This window comes from Salvia splendens, chromosome 4 (assembly GCF_004379255.2).
Source record: "Salvia splendens isolate huo1 chromosome 4, SspV2, whole genome shotgun sequence".
Lineage (NCBI taxonomy): Eukaryota > Viridiplantae > Streptophyta > Magnoliopsida > Lamiales > Lamiaceae > Salvia > Salvia splendens.
The window spans coordinates 34,760,199-34,784,895 of NC_056035.1; the positions used below are offsets into that span (position 1 = coordinate 34,760,199).

The 24,697-nt window shown below is 37.6% G+C and overlaps 1 protein-coding gene and 1 pseudogene across 1 annotated transcript; one reads left to right on the forward strand and one right to left on the reverse strand.

The window, feature by feature from the left end:
• Positions 1 to 50: 50 nt before the first annotated feature.
• On the reverse strand, positions 51 to 7,438 carry LOC121799629 (isoleucine--tRNA ligase, chloroplastic/mitochondrial-like). Its single transcript, XM_042199048.1, has 21 exons — positions 7,201 to 7,438; positions 6,554 to 6,749; positions 6,323 to 6,477; positions 6,120 to 6,221; positions 5,863 to 5,932; positions 5,358 to 5,470; positions 4,944 to 5,012; positions 4,656 to 4,763; positions 4,378 to 4,525; positions 3,687 to 4,205; positions 3,431 to 3,567; positions 3,144 to 3,291; positions 2,821 to 2,952; positions 2,394 to 2,522; positions 1,947 to 2,074; positions 1,713 to 1,871; positions 1,444 to 1,569; positions 1,242 to 1,315; positions 887 to 1,136; positions 636 to 815; positions 51 to 524 (listed from the first exon to the last, which is right to left on the reverse strand). The coding sequence occupies exons 1-21, from the start codon at positions 7,276 to 7,278 to the stop codon at positions 285 to 287; spliced, it is 3,261 nt and encodes a 1,086-aa protein (XP_042054982.1). The 5' UTR covers positions 7,279 to 7,438; the 3' UTR covers positions 51 to 284.
• A 6,175-nt stretch (positions 7,439 to 13,613) lies between these two features.
• On the forward strand, positions 13,614 to 22,198 carry LOC121801043 (annotated as a pseudogene).
• The last annotated feature ends 2,499 nt before the right edge of the window (positions 22,199 to 24,697 follow it).

Genomic DNA, 24,697 nt, shown 5'->3' on the forward strand with positions numbered 1-24,697 from the left:
GCGAGGTGTATACATTATTAAACCCGTCAAGATGAATAACATTCTGCAAATAGATAATTTATGTGCTGTATTTCCTGTGAATATCATGTTTTCACTTCTCAAATGAGAAAAATTCAAAACGTAGAGCATCGAGAGAGGCAAAATTAAGCTTCAAATATGTGCAGATGGATGAATCTGTTTCAGAAAAAAAATGTGTACTGTTCCACGGACTTATTATACCTCCACCACCTTCCCCTGAAACTCTCAGCCACAACCCGAAGGCCTGCCACGACATTGGAAAATGTCTAATTAGCTGCAGCAAGAGCAGGAATTGGGTGGCTGACAACACTGTGACACCGGCTACACAGCGATGGGTGGTCGTCATAACTACCAACTTGAGGTGAGAAATTCCAACATCTCTCACATTTTGACCCATCTGCACGAGACACACCGATCCACACCTTGCTTGTGTCATCAATAAGGTACTCTCCGGTGCAAGCTATATCATCCTCTTTCACATCGTCTAAGGTGCGAAGAATCTCAACCTGCATATTCAGCAAATTGAAAATTTCTTATCAGAGTAGGACAGAATACAGATAATTACAGAGGATGCAGTTATAGTCTTGCTCATTCAACTACGGCAACATATTGTGTACCTGAGACGTCAAGAAGATCCGATGCAACGTGTCAGCCTCATTATCGGACGAGCACAAGCTAACCAGTCTGGAAACCAGATCGTCATCAGATGCATAGAGGTAGGCCTTTGCCTCTAAACTAGAGCCGATCAATTTCTGTGTACGAGCTACCTCGAGCACTTTGTTGACCTCATTTCTCAGCTGGGAAAGTCAGCTTGAATTAGATTATGTGACATATAAGTTTCTTGTCAAAATATATGCTAAAAATCCACCTCAAGAATCTTCCCCCAAAAGATGACGTCGTCTTCAGGGAACGCAAGATGTCTTTCGTTCGACACGGGCCATCCTGCCTCGAAGACAAAATTTGCAACATGGCCTTCAGCTGTAGTGAATGGGAAAGGAAGATTCTGCCATACGTCCTCAGCTAAATGTGGTAAGATAGGAGAAAGCACCCTTGACACGGAAAGCAGCTGTGCAGCAAGGACTGTTTGACAACTCCTCCTTGTAGAGCTCGTGGTTCCCCTGAAAGTGTAGACAAAATGAGGATTGGAAAGAAATTACTATTAAGTGATGAATTTCTTCCTAGGAAACAACGGTGGTGGGGAGTAAAATGAAATAAATGCTCACCCGACATAAAGTCGATCTTTGGCGACATCCAAGTAGAAACTTGAGAGATCAACAACAACAAACCGCTGAATGATCTGTTATGGTTGAAAATAAAATCTGAGGATTACATAATTCAAATTTGAATATCTGTAATATATATTTTCTAGAGAAGTACTTTTACAACATTGGCTTGAACAGAATTAATAGCAGTGACAGATTATACCTGAAAAATCTTGAAGAACTGGTAATTGTCATAGCTCTCTTTGATGTTCTTCACGACATTTTCAAGTTGAAACAGCGCGTATTGATCTATCATCGGGAGCTCACTATACGGAACAGCATAATCAGCCTGCAGAAACCAAATAAAATTAACAAGGGCAATCATAAAGGGTCGATGAAAAACTACATATCTATTGCAAAATCTACAACCTAAGACGACAGTAGCTAGGCGTTTAAAATAAAAAAATACATAAGCTTAAAGAGATGGCATACTTTCCAATCATGCAAGTTGCCCAGGAGAAATCGCAAGGTTCCTCTTAGTTTCCTGTATATGTCCGACATTTGACGAAGGACTGTATTTCCAATCATGACATCACCAGAATAATCTACACTGGAGACCCATAACCTAAGTACATCTGCACCGAAGCTCTCCTATTGAAGGCAATCAAGGTAAAATTCAGCGGTTCGTAAAATATTAATTCTTGAGCAGCATATGGTCATTCCTACCTTCTGGCCTTTTCCTCCTTCAATCACAGTTCTTGGGTCGACAACATTGCCTACAGATTTACTCATCTTGAAACCCCTCTCGTCAAGTACAAATCCATGGGTTATGACACCGCGATATGGAGCCTTTCCTGCAATTTTAGAAGTAACATTTCTTAGGAATATAAGCCTCTAACAAAAGAAAGACTAAATAAGACATGCCATGGACAACAAACAAAATCCAGTATCATTGCCACAAAAATCACTTCAATCAACAGCTTAACCTTAAGTACATGCCTTCTTACTGCGGGTCGTGATTGTTCATAAAACAGTCAACTTACATAATCAGAACTTCATAAGACTAAACAAAACACGGCATACTAAGGATTGTATCCAGTGGCGATAGTCAACTAGAAATGTACTAAATTGTCAGACTAGATACATTGTTGAAGATAAATGTACACTTCTTACCGTTTGCAGCAATACTTGTCAGCAATGAACTTTGGAACCAGCCACGGTGCTGATCTGTACCCTCGAGGTACAAATCTGCAGGGTAACTAAGACCACTTCTCTTACCCAGTACTGCAGCCCATGAAGAACCTACAATAAACCAATGTAGTTAGTATTCAATCTTCAAAGAATGGTGAGCACTCTTTACTCTGATCAAAAATCATGTGCAAAAGGGAAAACCTCTACATTTTTAGCTGATTTAATAATATTGTGTGCACAAATATCCATAATTGGACGCACTCAATAAATAAAATATAGCAAGAAAAAATATATGGGAATATGTCTAGTGGGCAGTATGCACATCAGAAATGTAATAGGCATTACTTAATAGTCAAAGCCTTGTAAATATATAAATAAAAATATACTAATCACAAGAATGGTTGTATACCCGAGTCAAACCAAACATCCATTGTATCTGTTCCTTTTACATAGCTTGATGCTTGGTCGTGATACTTTTCTGGAAGCAATTCCTCTACCTTCATGTACCACCATGCATCACTCCCCTTTTGAGATATTATAGCTGCCAAATAAATGAGTGTTAGATAAGTATGCAACCAACAAAGTATGTTTTACAGTGTATTGATGAAGAGAGCAGAGCCAGGAATATTTTATACATTGCATGTATAGGTAAAATTCCAAGAAAAATACATCATGGTCAATAACCAAGTTAAACACATAAATGAGAAAAACTGAACAGCTGATAGCCCTTACATTTGATATGATCTATAGTTTCTTCGTTCATCAATGGTTCCTTCGATTCCACGTGATAAAACACTGGAATTGGAACACCCCAAGTTCTTTGCCGCGAGATGCACCAATCAGAACGGCTTGAAGTCATGGCCGAAATTCGATTTTCTGCCTACCAATTCAATATGAGCTAAGTGACAGGGAAGCCCGATAAGATTAAAAAATTTATCCAACCCAGACTTATCATCGCACCTAGTCTTTACAAGGTAGAGACAAATAGAAAGTAACACATGCGAAGGCTGGCTAATTACCTGCGAAGGAATCCAGGTTACTTGGCTAATCGAATCCATTGCAGTCTTACGGAATCCTTCTACTGAAGCAAACCATTGTTCAGTTGCCCTGAAAATCGTAGGCTTCTTTGTTCGCCAATCATATGGGTACTTGTGATCTGCATTTGTTGTTTAGTGTCAGGAGAAGAAGATCATACAACTACAACTTTAATTATTGTGATACGAGCAGAGAAGAAAAGAATGAATAGGCAGATCACGAAGGCAAGAATGAACTTACTATATGGCTCAACCATAATCATTGATAAGTTTTCGTCCAAGCACTCAATAACAGCAATATTGCCGTTTCCAAGTACGTCAAGACCATTAAATTGTCCAGCTTCTTCAGTAAATTTCCCTTCATCATCTACTGGGGAGACAACCGGCAAACCATATTTAAGGCCAGTCGCATAATCTTCCTGTCCATGGCCAGGAGCAGTATGAACTAGCCCTGTTCCTGACTCAGTCGTGATGTAATCCCCACCAATGATGACTGGGCATTCTCTACTCTCTACGGGGTGAACATACCTGCAATTCTCTAGCTCTGCACCTGTAACTGTTTCCTTCACAGTAAGCTTCACACCCCATTTTGCTTCTAGAGTTGGCACAAGGTCTAATCCAACAATTAAGTGCAGGTTTTCATTTTCCTTCAAGATTCTTCCGATTTGTTTCTCTTTATTGGCTGAAGATCCAACAGTTTCCACAGAATTGGAATGAACTTCAACAACAGCGTATTGAAGCTTTGAATTCACAGCAACAGCTGAAGGACGAAAAAACATCATTTATATAGCAGCTTTTGAAATGTACACAAAGAGAAACAAGTAAGAAGAATATATCATAAACAAGCTTTGTATGTATTGCAAAATGATACATGGACTTTTCATTTTGATGATGATGCTAACAAATAACAGCAGCAGGAATGAATTTCTTACCAGCATTGGCAGGAATAGTCCATGGAGTTGTAGTCCATATGGCCAAGCCCAAATTGGGCAAGAAATCCTCTAACAGTTTACACGAAGTTGTGCCAGAGACTAATTTGAAAACGGCATACATGCTCTTCGAAACATGCCCCTCAGGATACTGAAGATCATAAATAGTCAAGATTCTGCTTAAAAGCAAAAGTTTTGCACAATTCTAAACTTTTTCTCTGACTCCTTAGTCAGTGTTAGATACCAAAATGATGAAGATGAGTGAAGAGAAGATTTAGTACCTCCAATTCAGCCTCTGCAAGAGCAGTTCGAGACGAAGGACTCCAGTGTACTGGTTTCCTTCCTCTATAGATATACCCTTGCAACGCCATTTTCCCAAACACTTCAATCTAGCATAGTTTGTGTAGACCAAAAGGAAAAGATGATAAGAACACTCTGGAAACAATAGGAATATGAATTAAAGATTACAGAGAAGCTTAAACTATATTGTTAAGATATAGATACATTCATACTAGTCATAACTCATCAAAATCCATGAATGAGACACTTCATATAGGGACATAAAATACCTGAGCAGCTTCATACTCTGGATCCAGAGTGAGATATGGATTCTCCCAGTCTGCCCATATGCCATACCGCTGTAACCAATGTAATAACATTTGTTATCCCACTGAAGATAAATCCATACGGGGGAGGGGGAGGGGGTTCACATTTTTTTCCAAAATTACCCAACACATAACAAAAGTACATTTAGTGATTTAGACCAAAACATTTTGACTTAGATGGAAACCAATAGCTTAGCAGCCATGGTTAGCCATGTAATTCTATCTAAGAACTCTATATATCGAGATGCATGAATGAAATTCAACCAACTGTATATAGTGAAGCTTTGATGGACAAATACTCAAATAGTATGATTTCCTGCTAAGAAGCACAGTATTGAAGCAGAAACTTTTCTTTTCATTCTGTTGATTTAGCATAACCTTAAATGCTGCCAGCTGATTCTTGACAGTTGATTTAGCAAATTTTGCTGCCTTTGCTCTCAATTTTAGTGGTGTGAGCTCCTTTCTAGCATCCTGATCCAGAGACTGCAAAACTGAAACAAATCAACAAGCTTTGTCATCCCACCACACTACCTATTGTTAGCAAACAAACCTAAAACAGACCGCATGAACAAACCATGTTGGTAATTAGAGAATAGATTCAGCTCCCATATGCATCTACCTAATGCCGTCAGTTTCATGCATATCAAAAATTACCAAAATTCCTACTAAGCCTTGCAATCTTAGATCAGCCCCTAAACTTTGTCTAGATATAAACACAAAGAATTTATGCTTACAGTTCTACACTCTAAGTTTAAAAAGCGAGCTATTTTGGCTATATTTCTACAAACCTGCGGATTAGAGAGTTTCCAAGTTACACAAGTTTAGTAGAATCACCCAGGAAAATTTTCCAAAGGTTTCACAAAGTAAGACTGGTGACACTTGCCTTTCAGTTCAATTGGCAACCCATGGCAATCCCAACCAGGCACATAACTGACTTGGAAATTCTGAAGAAGCTGGGAAAAACATACATTTGTCAGGCACATAAAATTTTCAAGAACAAGCGACGGTACACACTACACAGTCACATAAATTCCTACAAGCATTCACGAAAGGAAAATACACAAAGTTCAATAATATCCCAAAAATTCTGTCTTGTTCATGTGTATCAACATTAAAACAAAAATAGCAGTCCAAATATACCTTATAGCGGTTGATAATATCCTTCAAAATCTTGTTCAAGGCATGTCCCATATGTAAATCCCCATTTGCATAAGGAGGCCCATCATGGAGCACAAAGCTTCCCTGTTGAGTTAATCAGTATCAACCGGTGTATACTTACTACAGATGCAGATCATCCATTACAGAAGAGTTAGATGCGAAAAGAAAGATGAAGAGGAAGTTACCCCAGTATTCCTGCTGGTAACCCTCTCAAACACCTGATTTTCATCCCATAATTTTTGTATTTCAGGCTCCCTTACAACAGAATTTGCTCTTAAGCCAAATGCAGTTTTAGGAAGGTCGACTGTGTGCTTGTATTTGCCATCTCCCTGTTTTTCCCCTGGAGAGAAACAACTATGATTTCAATACAATACGTTAGCCCAAAAATCATAATATATACATATACTCGTGACAACCTTCAGATTTTTTTGCTGCCATGACAGGTCCACGTGATCTTCTCTTTGATGACGAGCCATATTCTTGACCAGAGCAAGTAGAATAGCGGGTCACATTTAAGAGGGATAAGACTCTCGATGAAGAGCTTCCTCGTAAATGCAATAGGCTGGTAGCATTTGTATTCCTAAAATATGAGTAATTTTGTAGCAACGGAGCCTAACCAAATTAGAGAATCCATATTAGATGCTCCAATTATAGAGACAACGTTGACAGTAAATATTTGATACAGTATTTCACAGTGAACGACAAGCTGTTTCTGTACATGTAAAATCAACACTGCATTCAGACTAAAACTTATAACAAGCATTTGATCAATCGTTAGACATGCGATAAACTCCGAAGAGAATGAACTAATGAGTTAATAGATATCCACTTAAAACTATATTCACCTGCAAAGGAAATTCAGCATCAACTAGCTAATAGATATCCACTTAAAACTATAACCACTCCTCCATTCCCATTACAGTCCCATAAACTACACTATGAAATTAATCCCTTTTTTCTGCACAGTCCATTTCTACAATCCAAACTACACCAAGAATAGAGAGATAGCAAATGGGATTAAAGAGCACATATATTTATGATTGGAATATCCAAATATTCCTACCCTGTAAGAAAATTTCTGCGCAGCCATATTGGAGAGGGAATAAAAAGTTGTGGGTTTAGTGAACAGGGTGGAATCCATTTCTACTCGCCCTCATTTCTGCAGTTACATCCATTACTCTTCCATTCAGCAAAAAACACAGACGAACCCGAATATATAGATTAGACTGAATTGGTTTCTTGTAAAGTTGGGTTTTTTAAAACCTTGAGAGGATAAAATGCAGTATTAGTGATTGACGTTCCAATTTGGACCCTCAGTTGGATTGGGCGCACAGCAGTGCACAAAACGGCGCCGTCCAATTCCAATTATCCCTTCCATTTTCCCCCACTTTCCATCACATTTCTTTCCTTTATTTTTCTGAGCAAATATTTCCAGTAAATTGATATTTGCTCAATACAATGTACAACTGTATTGTATTTTTAATAAATTATACTCTAATTTCAATACTTCTTCGTGTGGAAAATATAAAATTTAAAATGAATATCTAAAGTGATTAGTGATTAGTTAGGCTTAGCAATTTTCTTCATAATTATACACTTTATAATTTTATTTTCCAACATAAAGAAGTTCCTATAGTATTTTCTTTTACAAGCAAATAAAAACATAGTAATAAAATGGATTTTAATCAACCTTGCCAAACATAGAGAGGGTATTAAAAATTGAATAGTGTCAAAAGAATCTCCTACAATAATTGTGTGAAATCTAATTTAAATAATAAACTTTATTTAAATCATAAATTATCATAACCATGTAGAGTATAGGGGAGTGTTATATTGCTAACTCAATATTTAATTACTAATTACAATTAAATAATAGCCCTTAGATATTCAAATCAATGGCCTAGATCGTCAGCCCCGAAATGTCAATACGATCAACAAAAAACGTCAATTATCTTCAGTTGTGTTGAAATTTTTAAAACACTATATTGACATTTTCATCCAAAACCCTAATTTGGTAGTTTTTTTTATCAATTTCAATTTAATTAATAAAAACAAAAATTACACGTGGCAAATTTTAGACCACTAGATTTCTAAAATCCTATGGTCTTAAATTAGTTGTAGTTAGCAACTAGAGAGTGAGTTAGCAATTGATCGCTCCCCGTAGAGTATATATGACAAATAAATTTAGGATATATTATGTGGAAATATAACTAACGGAAGAAATGTTAAAAGAAAAAGAAAATATAAGAAAGGTAATGGAATCGGTGGGTTTTAATTAAGGAAGATGGACTTTTATTGAACTAATAAGGGAAAATTGGAATTGGACGGCGCCGTTTTATGCACCTTTTCATAAACTGTTGTAGTATCTAATTTAATTTCATCTGAAATAAGTATATGATTCAACAAAATTAATAGACGTTGACCGTTATGGTTTTTTTCTACTATAGTCTATAAATATATGCATTTGGTGGCTATAAATCCATCCATTCACCATATTATTTTAGATTGCATTCTGCACTAAATTTTAGAGTTGATTAGATCCTGAAAGAAAGGGAATTGTTAATGGATAAGAAGTGTGACTAGAGCTGGTTTTATCTTGAACTATCTTTTGATTAAAATTTTAAATATATTATTTGTTCTGTTATATAAGTATTTATTTTTTTAAATTTAGACATATACTACAAAAATAAATTAAGGGTCTGCATGAGCTTAAAAAGTTGTGGATATTGATTAGGGGAGCATTATTCTCCTATTCATGCCTAAGATCCTTTTTTTCTTCTTAATATTAGGCGTTAGATCTTATGCATCAACGGACCAGATTGATGCTACAACTCTAGTTACGCGTTGCATTATATAGCATGTCCTTATGCATTATAGGGGTAATATAGTCAATCGGATAAAATTGAACTGCCATATTTTTGGAAAGATCGAATTTCAAGCGATTTGAAACCATCCGTCTCTTCAACCTCTCTCATTCATTTCTCTCTCATCCGAATCCACTATCTCCACTCTCTAAAACCCTAATACTCTCCGCCATTCTGCGAGATTGAAGAATTGACAGCAGTCGTCCAAGAGTTCAGCGATAACACCCCACCGGTGTTAACATCTACCCCAAATCGACGACCCGGTTCGTGTTATATTCAACCATTCGACTAGGTATGTTTGAAAAGGGATTTCGGTACTTATTTGTCCTGATTTTGTAGACCCGAAAAGTAAAAATTGGAACTTTGAATATGCCGCGGCTGATAAAATTCAGAAATAACTAGTTGTTTGTTTAGGGTTTTCTCTGTATCTGAAGGGTAGAAATTGTGTTGGGTTAAAAAGGCATGGATTCCGGTATCTTATATTTTTGTTTTCTGCCAGATCCAAAATACCGAAGAGAGGTCGTCCGCGCTCTCAAGCATCACAGGCTGCAGGTATATTTGCGTCGCTACTTGTGCAATTCAATATCGTATTTGTTGATTGTGTGGAATGGTATTTACATGTCTGTTTATTGCTCATTATCCATTTTAAAAAGGGAATAACTGTACCATGTTCTTTAATTTTGTTGATAAAAAGAGCTTCGTTAAAAATCTGTATGTGTTTATATTTTTTGTGGAAGGATAATTGCATGTGTGATTAATGCATTATGTATATATGTAAGTGTCATTGTATGCAGTAAATGATGCATTATGTAGGGTGTTGTGTTTTTTACTAACTAGACTCTGGCAAAATTATATTTGTGCATTATTTATGTTGGACTATGCATTATGTAACATGATTTTTGCATTATGTTGGCTATATTATGCATTAATACGGGTATTGACTACGGGGGTTAAGCAACTCCGGCAAAGTATTAATATGATTATTGTTTGGTGTGGGAAGTGCATTATGAATCTGTAATTATGCATTTGTTGGAGTTTATGGTTCGGCCTGAGTTGTATTCTTGATATTGGTTACTAGTCTTTGGGTGTAATACATGTGCGTTTTTGTGTTTAGACAATGCATTATGTCCTATTTTTTACTTAATAAACTCAGGCATAATTGTATATTTGCATTATTTATTTTGGACTGTGCATTATGTATCATGTATTTTGCATTATGCTATCTATATTAGGCATAAATACGGGTATTGTCTATGATGTTTAAGCAACTCAGTCTAGATTGAATATGGTTAATACTTGGTTTGGGAATTGGAGTATGAATCTGTAATTATGCATATGTTGTAGTTTATGGTTCATTATGAGTTGTATTCTTGATATTGGTTAATAGTCTTTGGGTGTAATACATGTGCATTTTTGGGTTTTATGTCCTATGAAATTTACATTATGTGAAGTATATTATGCATTATAACAGGGTATTATTAGTATCTGTCATGCCATTGTGCAGCCGGTTTAGGTAACTATTAGGAGTATAGTAAGCACATCAGAGGTGTTGATTGTATTTGTTAATTGCCTCAGATTAGAAACTAAGTTTCAGGTTGTTGATTAAATTGACAAATATGTTATTTGATGGTAATAAGTGCATTATTTTCTTTGTCAAAAGCATTATGGGTACTGTTTTATGCATTATGTGTTCTAACTAAAGCAATATTTGTTGTGATTAATACATGTGCATTATTTGCTTTGTCTACCGCATTATTTGCTTTGTCAAACGCATGATTGATTATGTTTTATGCATTAAGTTTCAGGTTGTTGATTAACTTAATGCACTTCCCACAACAAACTTACACAGCTCATATCATGCTGTCTTTTGAGTTGGTGATAATTTTCTGATGTGTTGTGTTGTTTGGTAATATCAGAGAAGCAACTTAGAGACGAGAAAGACAACGCAGTGGACGACATTATACCAGTTGCATTGGCAAAAAAATTCAGAGAGAGATTGGCTGATGTAGGAGCAAGTACGTCTAGAAGTGAGGGTGAGCCGAATCAACCTAGAGGTCGAAAAGGTGATCGACTTTACTGTCGGCGAACGTCGTCGGAATTCCTTAACTGATCGACTCTATTGGAGAGAGAGACCTCCCAAGTTCAACTTTGAACAGTGGGTCGAGAATTATGGTCTGGCATGAGTCTTGGTTCGGCTATAGGGTGAACTTGGTTAATGGGTTAACTGATATTCAAACAGATGTTTCAATTTAACACTGTACTTTTTCACAACTTAATAAGTGCGTTCGGATATTAGCTACTGATTTTGAGACTATGCATAAATTGTCGTTATTCAGCATTAAAGATTATGCATTGTGGTTTACAATCTGTGCATTAATCCTTTATCGACTGTCATTATTCGCAATATAGTGTTCATTAGGATAATAATTGTGTATATGCAAAGTCTGAGCATTATGTGTAATTATATTGTTATTATGTACAATTAATTATGCATTATAAGAAGTATTCATGTTATATTTAAAGTGTATATAAATTCAGCAGTACACAAATAATTGCATTATTTGATTAAGACGTTGCATTATGTACCGAGACATTATCATTATTTAAAATGGTGTATTGTAGACCACCTTTCAATGTGTTGTATTATTTACTCAAATAAGTGCATTATTTCTTTTAAACGTTACGCCAGAATTCAGGGGTGCATGGTATATTAAAACTGGATATACATTCAGCAATAGATAAATTAGTGCATTATTTGATTAAAACGTTGCATTTTTTACCAAGATATTATCATTATTTAAAATTTTGTATTGAATACGAACTATCAATGGGCTGCACTATTTACTCCAATAAGTGAATTATTTAAGTTAAACGTTTCGCCAGAATTCAGGGGTCCATGGAATAATAAAATCGGAAATAAATTCTGCTGTAGACATTTTAGTGCATTATTTAATTAAAACGTTGCATTATGACTTAGGAAAACAAAAAAAAATTGGAACAAACAAAATAATTCATCCGAACACAACTGATACATAGTTGACTTCATTAAATAAAAACCAAACGTTGCATTATGAGAGATATAGAGGCTTCAACTCCGACGGACATTCAAGTACAACCACCACTGTAAAAAAAAGCAAATAGTTCAGCGAATGCATACAAGTACAAACAAACGCTTTTTAAAAACATTGTTATTAACGTGTAGGTACTATACCCTAGCCCATAGTCTTATTAAACCCTTGGGGAATCAAGAAACATGTGCCAAACATCGTATCACGGTACATCTTATTCGTATGCATTGCAGTTCACATGTTTTGAATTATATAGTCAATAATATCCATTACTCGTTACAATTTGGTGCATTATTCAAATCGGTTTATAATTTGTTATTAATGTGTACGTACTATACCCTAGCCCCTAATCTTATTAAACCCTTGAGGGAAACAAGAAACGTGTGCCAACAGCGTAGCACGGTACATCTTGTTCCTAAACGAATCGATATGAATTTGAACAGTAATTGTGCAATTGCAAGTTCAAAGAAATGCAATTCATAATACATTACCAAACATATGAGATTCATAAAACTTGGTACACCAAAAATAAATCAAGTAGACAAATAAGAATAAATAATACTCATGAATCAAATTCAGATTAACAAAGCTAATTAAAAAAATATGAAATTTACACATTATCAAACAATTATGAATCAAACAAACGATGAATTTGCAGATTATCAAATAATCACTAATAAAAAAACACATGAAGTTTACAGATTATCGAAGGAGGAACAATGACTTGCAGCAAGGAATTCATGAATTTCAATTAGAGAATACATTACGACGGCTTGATGATTTTCTTACCCTCGGGGAATTGACTCATCTCCATGACAGGGGATCGTCAAACTCCATGAAATTCAGAGTTGATTAAGAAAGAATTGCAGTTCTAAATTCACCAATTGCAGAGGAGCAGAATCGTCAATCTCCGCACCAATTGAAGTTCGATCACGTCGTTGCAGCGATTGAAGGATCCTTCTAGAATTTATTCGAATTGCGGTTTTGGATTCGATTTGATCGTCGGACTTGAGAGAACGAATCATTCTATGGATTTCGAGAACAAATCACAGTAATTGAAGGATAGAATTCACTGGTGTTGACAACGATTTTGATGAATGAATTGATTGACACAACGATTTCGTGAATATCTTCCTTCCAGATTGAAGACGATTTTGAGATATTGAAAATAAGGAAACACGTGAATTAATGGTGGAGAGAAACTGATCCAAATTTGATTTCCATTTTTGCCCTTTTCGGGTTTTTTAATCATTAAACTCAATGTTTATACAAACAAATTTAGGCCATAAGATTTCGAAAATCAAGGGCTAAGAAATAAGAGGAAATATGAGAAAAGGAAATGAATACATCCCTATTGATTATACTTAGATATCAATCTTAAAAAATTATGCATACTGATTAGTGATAAGTACTACTACTAGTATCAATCAAAATGTGAGCTGGGCTACTTCTAGTAGATGCCAAAAGTCCAGGGTTAAATCAATAATAAAACAAGAAATATGGGCCAATTCACCGCAAAATCCAAAAAAATTCAATTGCTTTCTTCCACACTATGAAATGCCCCACTTCATAAAATCTGGAACCAATTCTGTGTCGCATGCATCCTCATTTTCCAAAATTATCCACTGAATTTGCATCAGCGCATTCAATTCGTCGTATGCATATGTTATGGAGCCTCCGCCACCTCAATTATTGCCTCGTATGCATATGTTATGGAGCCTCCGCCACCTCAATTATTGCCATCGCAGCCGCAGAATTTCTCCGTCAGGCGATACAACCACCCCGGCGAGGGCGGCGGGCCGGTGGAGATGACGAAGGAGCACTCCCACCCGGATAATAGCGAAAGCAGCAACGCGGCGGAGGCGAGATGCGCCGCCTCGCTTTGGATTGCAACCTGGCCTCGCTCTGCGATCACATCCAGTTGGAAGGGTTTAACAACGGCGTTTTCTCCGACGTCATTTTAAATGCCATGGGATCCACCTACCACCTCCATCGCCTCATACTCTCCCGGAGTTCCTACTTTCGGTACGTCTTCATTCCAGAATAGCGTAATCTGTTCAAACACGTCTTCGTTCTGCAGCTGCAATAACTATTTAATTGAGGTTGGAAATGAAGTTTCAATTACTCTATGTCTATTGTTTCCTGTTCTTTTGGAGTGAATTATGCCTCCTGCACTTGATCGCATACGGCATCTACCTAAACTGTTGTGTGCAGGAACATGCTCCAGGGACCTTGGAAAGAAGCCAACGCTCCACTTTTAACCCTGAATGTGGATGATAGCAATGTCAATGGTGAAGCGATGGATATAGCTTTGGCCTACCTCTATGGTCATTATCCCAAGCTTAAGCCTTAATGACAATAACACCTTTCGTGTTCTAGCAGCTGCTTCTTTTCTTGACCTTCAGGTAACTAATGGCAACCAAATGTGTAAATCTCATATTTGAATGATACCAAATGATCTTGTAGAATTTAGTCTGATAAAAATCTATAGTTGCCCCTGTGGATATCTAATTCGATTATTGAACTGAATATGCATAACCAAAAAGTGTTCTGGTCTTTAAGTAGGAGGGTAAAATTTGTGCTTAGTTCTCCAAGAATTGCATTTCATTCCTTTTGTTTAGAAGTGTGGTAGTTCCATTAGCTGTCAGAACTTTATCCATTAAGCATCATACCTTTAGATCAGGCAGATAGGAATGCACAGCATCTACTTGCTCACTGAAAGTCTTGAGCACACCATATTTTTTTTAACACCATACTTTTTTCAACCAAGTTTTTTTTTAGATTTACACACACCCTAGATTACTCGGACCCCTGACTTATTGGTTGGAGGGGAGCGTCTCACCAACTGTGTTGCACTTCATCGTCAACCAACTTTCTTTTTGATTGTGTGACTAAATTTTGTGGGTGTCAATATATTCGTAATTTATGTGGTGAGGCTGATGTGGGTCCAATAGCTGAACTTGAAGCTGTTTTCATTGCCAATAGCTCTGTGATTGATCTTCCTTCTCATTGCTGGAAAATGCTGGTTATCTTTGAACTATCTGCTCTGCAAGCATCGTTTAAGCTTGTTTCTTAGACCTGTATTGACAATTGATTGTAGTCTTTGTGCACTGCCTTTACCTACACTATTTATGTGCTATTGCACAGACTTCATTATTGCTGAATTGTGGTCTACCAACTTCTTAACTTATCAGGTCTTCATCCTTTTGGATATAATAGCAATTACAGCATTTAGTCACTTGGATCTAAGCATTTATAATTTAATCTTTGATATGCAGGTCTTTGCGGAGAGCGAAGATTATGGCTCACATGGGGAACGTGTTAGAAATGCTTGTTGGGGCTACCTTTGTCAAAGTGGGGCCCAGGAATTGAAAGAGGTAAATGTGCCAATCTCCTGATTCTGTAAATTTGCAATGCTGTTAGCTTTAGAAATTTATTTTCATTTACCTTCTGAATGGTGGCAGAATATAGTGGTTTACCTTCACTTTTCTTAGACTCTCCTATCTGTGTCAGGTCCTCCCAAAACTTTCCTCTCAAACATTGCTTGCTTGACTCACCTCAGACGAGTTATGGGTGCCCAATGAAGAGAAACGGTGAGGAGAACTGCAGCAGTTATTTAAAAGTTATTAGGAGGCTGAATATCTTCTAATTTTCAATTTCTTTCTTTTTTTTGTTTCCCCCCCAAAATTCTGGAAGATTTGAACTGGCACTATACACTCTTCTTGCAAAAGGTACACTTAGCAAAGAACATCATGAGCAGGACAGTGTAGGTTGCAAGGTCATAGACGGTGCTGATTCTTCAAGAGTAAGCACAAAATATGTTGGTGATGAAAGCACTATTGGTTTGCTGGAAACTGAAAAAGAGCACAGAAAATCAAAAGATGAAGCTGAAGGTCAGTACGCTCCTCGTAAAATTTTGGTGGAGCTTGCTGACTCCATAGTGGATTCCCATTCTAATGTTGACAACTTTGGTGAAGCCCAAACATTATATGGTGAATCTAATTTGGAGTCAACTTATGATTGTAGCCGTCAACGCCCCTCATCAAGCAATACACTTTATGCACATGACATTAGTGCTTCATGTTCTTATTCAACTGTTGGACAGAGTGAATTGGCAAGCAGTGGTTTGGCGTTAGAAAGGCCTCCAGATGGAGATCCATGCTGCCAATTGAACAGGAGCTGGGCACCAGGAAATCAAATACACTGCATGTCAATGAACTCTTCCTGTAATATGCTGATTCCTAATGAATGGGAAAGATGTAATATGTCATCTTTGACATGGGGTGGTAGGACTGTGGGCAGAAGAGAGGTAAAACGTTGTCTAGAACCGCACTGTGGGATGAGCAGAGAAGACTATGATTCTTTTGTCAACATTTTTTTAAGGTGGCTCTCTTTTATACTGTAATATGTCCTTTGAGGCCCTTATAAATGCCAGAAAACATCTTGAAGAAATGGGATTCCCTTGCAAAGCAGTGAATGATGGTTTATGGCTGCAGGTATATCACTGGTTTCTTGTATATACTCTCGTCTGATAAAGTCAATACTCGGTTGACAATGTGAACTGTCCATACATATGGCGCACTTGCTTCTCTTACTATCTAAGCTGACTTCAGCTCATTGTGTTTAGTTATTTAAGCCATTTAACGTTCAGTCCATTTATTTCACTTTTTGCATCCTTGGAACTTGTATTTGCTAAGACACCCACTTTTGATAATTTATTTATATTTCCTATGTGCTGATCTTTTTAAATTATTCTTAGACAAGGTTTCATTTATTCGGAAACTTCTCATCATTGTCTGCATTTCATAGATGCTCTTAAGCCAAAGAGTGCAAGAAGTTGGTGCTGACACATGTAGAAATTGCTGCCGCGTTAGTATTGCATGTATGTGCAGACAGTCATTTGGATACTCAACTGGAGTTACTGCACCTGGGTACTACATGCAAGATCATGAGCACAATAATCTATCCCCAAATGAAATTGGACATGTCTATATCAATAGTTCTTCTCAAGGGGAAAGAAACGGCCTCTTTAGGCCAGTTCGTGTACATGACAGAGGCCCTATTGATGGACTGGCAGGCATTGGCCATGGAAATACATTTGTACCGGTAGCTACGTGGCCGCCAACTCATAATGTCTTCTCTCGTGTTCCATTTGGTATTGGCAACCGAAACGGTCAGCAAGCTCCTGCCAATGATGGACCGGATAATAGACTGACAGCAATGCGGACCTTGCTGGGGATGGGTTAACTGTTTTGGTATTGGCAACCGAAACGGTCAGCAAGCTCCTGCCAATGATGGACCGGATAATAGACTGACAGCAATGCGGACCTTGCTGGGGATGGGTTAACTGTTTTGGTTGGTCTCAGTATGGGATCAAATGATGCCACTAATGTGCATGAGGTGCATCTAGGAAGAGAATTTGAGACAGGTCAGCAGAGCAGGCAGGTGGGATCTTTAACCCCTGGATCAACTGGGTTAACTACCAGTGGCATTCCCATGCAACTGATAGACTCACCAGAGCATGCTATGGAGGTTGAGTGGGAGAATGCAAATAATTCTATACCATTGGACCTGAAAACACCTTTGAATCACTTCCCACCACTTCGTTTTGCGTAAGTTGTACCTTGTTCTGGCATATCCATTCTATATTTCTCTTCGGTTTTATTCTGGAGTGTAGATGAACCTATGCATTACAGTAGAATAAATTTATTCTATGTTTGATTTATTTTATATATATATATATATAGGGGAGCGTTATTCTCCTTTTCACATCTTAGATCATTTTTCCTTCTTAATATTACGCGTTAGATCTAAGGCATCAACGGATCAGATTGATTCTATAAAACTGGTTCCGTGTTGCATTATAGAAGGTGGTTGTATGCATTACAGGGTTATTATTGACATTTGACGGAAAAGTAACTGCCACATTTTTGTATCTGCGAATAATGCACCACATGGTCACGAGTAATGCATATAATTGACTATATAATGCACAATATGTGAACTGCAATGCATACGAATAAGATGTACCATGTTATGATGTTTGGACACACGTTTCTTGTTTCCCCTAAGGGTTTAATAAGCTTAGGGGCTAGGGTATAGTACGTAGACACGTATGTAATCTTCACATGGTAACGAGTAATGGATATAATTGACTATATAATGCACAATTTGTGAACTGCAATGCATACGAACAAGATGTGCTGTGTTATGATGTTTGACACACGTTTCTTGTTTCCCCTAAGGGTTTAATAAGCTTAGGGGCTAGGGTATAGTACGTACGCATTAATAACAAATTATAAAACGATACGAATAATTCACCAAATTGTCACGAGTAATGTATGTTATTAACTATATAATGCACAATATGTGAACTGCAATGCATACGAATAAGATGTACCATGTTATGATGTTTGACACACATTTCTTGTTTCCCCTAAGGGTTTAATAAGCTTAGGGGCTAGGGTATAGTACGTAGACATTACTAACAAATTGTTGTTATTGGAATATACGTATGTGCATTATTTGGTTTAGGTAGTGCATTATGTAGCTGTTAATTGTCATTATCTCAGTATATTATGCATTATTAGAGGTATTGTGTATATGGGTTAATCAACGGATTGAAGATTACATACGTGCATTTAGTAATGTCTACGTACTATACCCTAGCCCCTAAGCTTATTAAACCCTTAGGGGAAACAAGAAACGTGTGTCAAACATCATAACATATTAGATCTTATTCGTATGCATTACAGTTCACATATTGTGCATTATATAGTTAATAACATCCATTACTCGTGACAATTTGGTGAATTATTCGTATCGTTTTATAATTTGTTATTAATGCGTACGTACTATACCCTAGCCCCTAAGCTTATTAAAGCCTTAGGGGAAACAAGAAACGTGTGTCAAACATCATAACACAACACATCTTATTCGTATACATTGCAGTTCACAAATTGTGCATTATATAGTTAATTATATCCATTACTCGTTACCATGTGAAGATTACATACATGTCTACGTACTATACCCTAGCCCCTAAGCTTATTAAACCCTTAGGGGAAACAAGAAACGTGTGTCAAACATCATAACACAGCACATCTTGTTCGTATGCATTGCAGTTCACATATTGTGCATTATATAGACAATTATATGCATTACTCGTGACCATGTGGTGCATTATTCGTAGCGGTTTCCAGCCATTATTAGATTACTATTGTACCCTCATAATGCACAAAATAGGACAAATAATGCAACACGGGATTAATTACTCAATGTTGATCTTGACTGTCCATTTCTCTAATCTAATGGCTGATATTAAGAAGGAAAAAGGAGGAAATATAGGAAAAGGAAATGAATACATCCCTATATATATATATATAACTTTTGAAATATCTAAATGTATGATATTTCGTAGTTGATCAGATAAGAGTAATTGTATGCTTTCTGATCATCGGCTGCTGCCTTTTCAGGGTCGAATTCCAGGATGTGCATAGACTCTGTGATGGCCAAGTCAAGCACTCACCTGAAGCATTTTATGCAGGTTACCTGTGGAAGGTTTGACAAATACGTTTTCTCATTCAAATCTATAAAAATTGCCATGTAATTATTCATCAATCAGTAATGTTTGCTTTTGTATAAAGTACTTTATTTAATTTTTTTTATCATTTTTTATATCAAAGGTAAGTGTCCAGGCTTTTAGTGATGAAGATCCACAGGGACGCCGTACACTTGGTATTATGTTTGAACCTTTTGTAATAAACAAAGTTATACCTTTCAAGAAATGCCTTGTTCCAATGCTGATCTCTCCTTATTGTATGTTACTCAGGCTTGTTTCTTCACCGGCGCAAGGCAGAAATCAATGATCCAGTGAGAAAGGTACTCAAAAGTCATGTTTGTATGATACATTTTGGGTTGCAGACACAATCCTAAAACACATTTGGTGCTCTGTTACCGGGAACTGATCATTTTATTGGCTGAAATGTGACTTTAACATTCTTGGAGAACCTTGGTCTGTAAGATCTTAGACAGCATGATCTCTAAAACGAAACCCCCTTAAATTTTCTGATACTGCTGATAACAAACATTACCAATGATGCTTGTGGATAGTGGCGTCTTATTGTTTAGAGCTTTTCACACCCTCCCTTATGTGCTGTTTAGAAAGATTGAATAAACACCATATCTTACTTATTTCATGAATAAGTAAATTTATTGTCACTGCGATCACAATAATGATTGACAGAATCTTATGATAAGGTCAAACACAGGATAATTTATTGTGTGAAAATTGTTGGATAATGTTGAGACTTGAGCCCTTAGGGCATCCGCAGTGGTGTGGATGTCCCGGCAGAATTCTCCGCGGAATTCTCAAAACACCTCCTCCACGTCATAAGTACTTCCTACTGCACTGCCACGTCATACGGACTTTCCACTGCACAGTGGTGGAATTCTCCTGCGGAATACCCGACGGAATTCCCATATTAAAAAAAATTACAAATTCACAAATTAAACAATTTCCGGAAGTAAACAATTTACGTAATTAAAATTTTGACGAAAATAAGGAAAAAATTCCATTAAAATAAGAAAAGTACATTTCACCAAATAAAAAAAAATACATTTCAATAATTAAAAACTACATCAACGACGACCTCTACGCTGCCACACTTCTTCAATAATATCGTTGTGGAGTCGAACGTGGGCTTGTTTTTGGCGCATGTCGGCAAATGCACGGACTCGATCGACGTGGTCATGGGGAATCCCCATGCGTACATTGCTAGTGGTCACGCCGTGGCTTGGACCCGCAGCATCAGCATCATCATCATCATTGGCCCAATCGGTCAGTGCTGGACCTTCATCTTCGACGATCATGTTGTGCATGATAATACATGCGTACATGATGTCGGCGACGCTGTCAACGTACCACAGCCGTGATGGACCCTTCACTGCCGCCCATCGAGCCTGGAGCACACCAAATGCCCGCTCCACATCCTTGCGCGCTGCCTACTGACGTTGCGCAAAGTATACCTTCTTCGCATCCGTTGGGCATCTGATCGTCTTCACAAAGACGGGCCACATCGGGTATATCCCATCCGCCAAATAATTGTCCATGTTGTGCTGGTTGCCGTTGGCGACGAAGTTGACGGCCGGACCGACGCCCATGCACCGGTCGTTGAAAAGGGGCGACGCCCATTCAACGAGCGGTATATATAGACATTACAAAAAAAAAACGAAATAAAGCTGAATTCCGCGGGAGTCGACGCAACGGCGGACGTCCGCGCGGAGTTCCGCTTAACGCCGCGGGCCTGCGACGTCCTCAGCCCAATTCCGTATCCGTGGCGGGCACGCCTAGTGGTGGACGTCCGCGACGGAATTCCGGGACGTCCGTGGGAATTCCGCGCGGAAGTCCGCCATTGCGGATGCTCTTATATCATTGGTCTTGCATATTTGTATTTTATTTCCTTTCTCTTCTCTAAGTAATGTAAAATGATCATATGTAATTAAAACGTAATCCATACTATATCTTCTGTCTTGTGATCTCAGGTCCATATGTATGTTGATTCTAGGGAAAAGGTTACTGCTAGATATCAGGTGAAGTAACAAGCCTGTTTCAAGGATATTGTACCATCAATTAACTGGCTCGTGTTGTTCACTAGTTGCTTCTTCTTCTTCTTTTTTTTTTAATCTTTTGAGCTTTCAGTTGATATGCCCGTCGAAGAGAGAGGTTATGGTTTTTGGGAGCTATAAACAAACGGGCACACTTCTGCCAAAAGCTCCAAAAGGATGGGGCTGGCGTACAGCATTGTTATTCGATGAGCTCAGCGATCTACTCCAAAATGGAACCCTGCGAGTTGCGGCTGTAGTGCAGATTATCTGATTCTTTTAAAGGTTATTACTAGCTGCTCAAGTCATGGTATTCGTTGAACTTTTTTCATTCACCACATTAAGGATGTCTCTAGTTTTAGGTGGAGTAGTAGAGTGAGTTCAGTTTTGTTTTTGTCCAGAGTCGCCATCAATAGCTGAGCAGTGAGCACATACAATACATACTCTTATTTTTCTTACCGTTTGTGCAGTTACATTGTGTATATATGATCATTCAATGAAAAAATAAGGCTGTTGCCTTGGTGCATCAAAACAGGAACACATCGTTCAAAATCCGCGGCGCGCTCTTCATTTCCTCAGCAATAGGGAGCCGCGGCCCAGCCAACCCCGTGCCGGGAGCTGCGGCTTCCCTATTGTGGACGCTCTTACTAACAAAATGTATTTTGCACCCACCAAAGTTTTGTGGATGCGTGCGCGACTGACAGTCTCTCCAAAATGTCAAAATTTCAAGACTTACAATGAAGTGCCTTAAAGATGCGATTGACACGGTATAATGATTAATGGCCTCTAATAAATGTCAAAAATTCAAGACTACAATAACAAGATTAGAAGAATTTGAGAGAGAATGAGAGTGAGAAACAGTGGGAGATCAACAGCGACCACAGCTCGGCACGTCATGAAATGGAAGAAGAGTTGTCGTCGCCCCTGTCGGAAGAGAAAGAGTAGAGACAAGAGAGGGAAACCACGAAATAAAAATGGGTAAGCCCTAATTGCTGTTTGAACTTAGTTGAATTTGACTTGGTCAAAATCGGATAATAGTTGATACCCGATCAATTTACAGAAATCTCACTATTTTAACATGAACCCATTATCTGATTTTTTGGGTATCAGGTGCCCAATACCCGATAATTTTTGGGTCGGATGGGGTGTACCCGAGACTAGATAACCGAACGGACAGTCCTAATTGGTGAGACAATGTATCATGATACATTGCAACGATTATTTGGATCATTCGACATATACATAGAATGTTTTATATTTCGATGGATGAGGGCAACTTGAGCCAAGATTTAGATCATCCCATGCATTTAATTAAAGATGATGCAAATTATTTATTTTCCTATTTCACAGATACGGATAATGAGAGATAAGTTAATACGGAGTAGTATTTTGCTAGGAAGTGATATTGAGAGACAAGTTAATGTTTTGCTAGGAAGTGATATTTAGTTACTTAGAATGTTAGTGGAACAAAAGCCAACTATGGAAATGTATGTGGAAATCAATATGCCTTCGAACTCAAAGTAAATTTGAGAGGCGGACGCTCAAGACTAGAGCACGATGTGATGTGGATATTGAATAATTATGAAGACGAGGAGAATAGGATATGCATAGATATACTTCCTCTGTCTACAAAATAATGTCTCAATTTACTATTTTGGGACGTCTACAATTTAAATTCTCATCTGGTTCCATTTTAGGTAGTGAACTTCAGACTCCACATTCTACTTATAAAATCAAACTAACACTATATAAAAATGGGACCTCATTCTATGAACTTTTTCATCACCTTCATTTACATTTTTTAAAACTCGTGCATGCATGTCAAAATGAGACTATAAAATCGTGGACGGAGGGAGTAATTTGATATCATGCCTTAAGAGTTATGTGGTTTCATTAGAGAGGTGCCATAAAAGGTTGGGTTGTTGGGGGTGTGAGCAGATCGGGAATCATCGTTCAAGAATCATGATACGGGTAGCACTAGCCTACCCCCTATCGATGAAGAGTCTGATACTACGGAGACGGACATGGTGATGGGAAGAACATGCGCAGATGAAGAAGAGGGAATAAAGGAGTTCGAGACAGTGGAGCTAGAGGAGCTTGCACCGATGGTGGTGACGACCAATTCACGCCCACGGTCGTCCGGAGAAATATGGAGATTGTGTCTCACATTAGAATTGGTTATTAGTTATTATTATGATTTTTCTTTTTTGAATTGCTTCCTTTTTAATTTATTTTGTTAAAATATTATGTCGAGCATATTTATAAGCTCTTTTCTCAATTTCCTTTGTTGATTTTTTTCTCGGAGAGCATAAGAGACTTGAATTGATGGGACCCGACTTGGGGTCCCATCATTGAGAATTGAGCACATGTTTTGTGAATGTGGAACTATTAAAGATAAACCTAGTGGCAAGCTAGGGTGAAGAAAGCTAGGGTTTACGAGAAAATAATTATAGTTTTTATTCCTCGACTATTTTTTACTCTCTAATGAACTCTTTATATAGTGTTCGGACCCTGGTTGATTCAACTCTACGATTCGAGTAAGAATCAAGAAGAAAATCTAAAAAGATTTAATAAATCTAAACTAAGTAATTATTCGAGAAGTAATGAGATATATGAAATTCTTGAACTTGGCATGCCTGGATGCGTTCCTCTTCGATCGTTCATTCCTTGTCTGCGATGGGGTCATCCGCTTTCTATCTCGTCCTCTTTTTGGTTCGTCTTCCTTGCATGGCGTGGGTTCTGCCTTGTGCGTCTGCATGGCTGTCTCGATTGGATCCCTATCATGAACTAATCAACCCTAGGGTTCTTAGACTATAAATGGACTTCTTGTTATTGCTTAATTAACCCTAAAGAAATAATAGAATTTCTATAATGAAGTTTAAGTATTCAGGAATTGCGGGTAATACTTAATTTCTTACTACATTAGTATTCATTTTTAAATATTAGTACGAAGTAATTTATTCTCGATTTTAATTGTGATTTTAATCTGCCTGCCAAACAAATAAACTCTATCAACTGAAAAGGC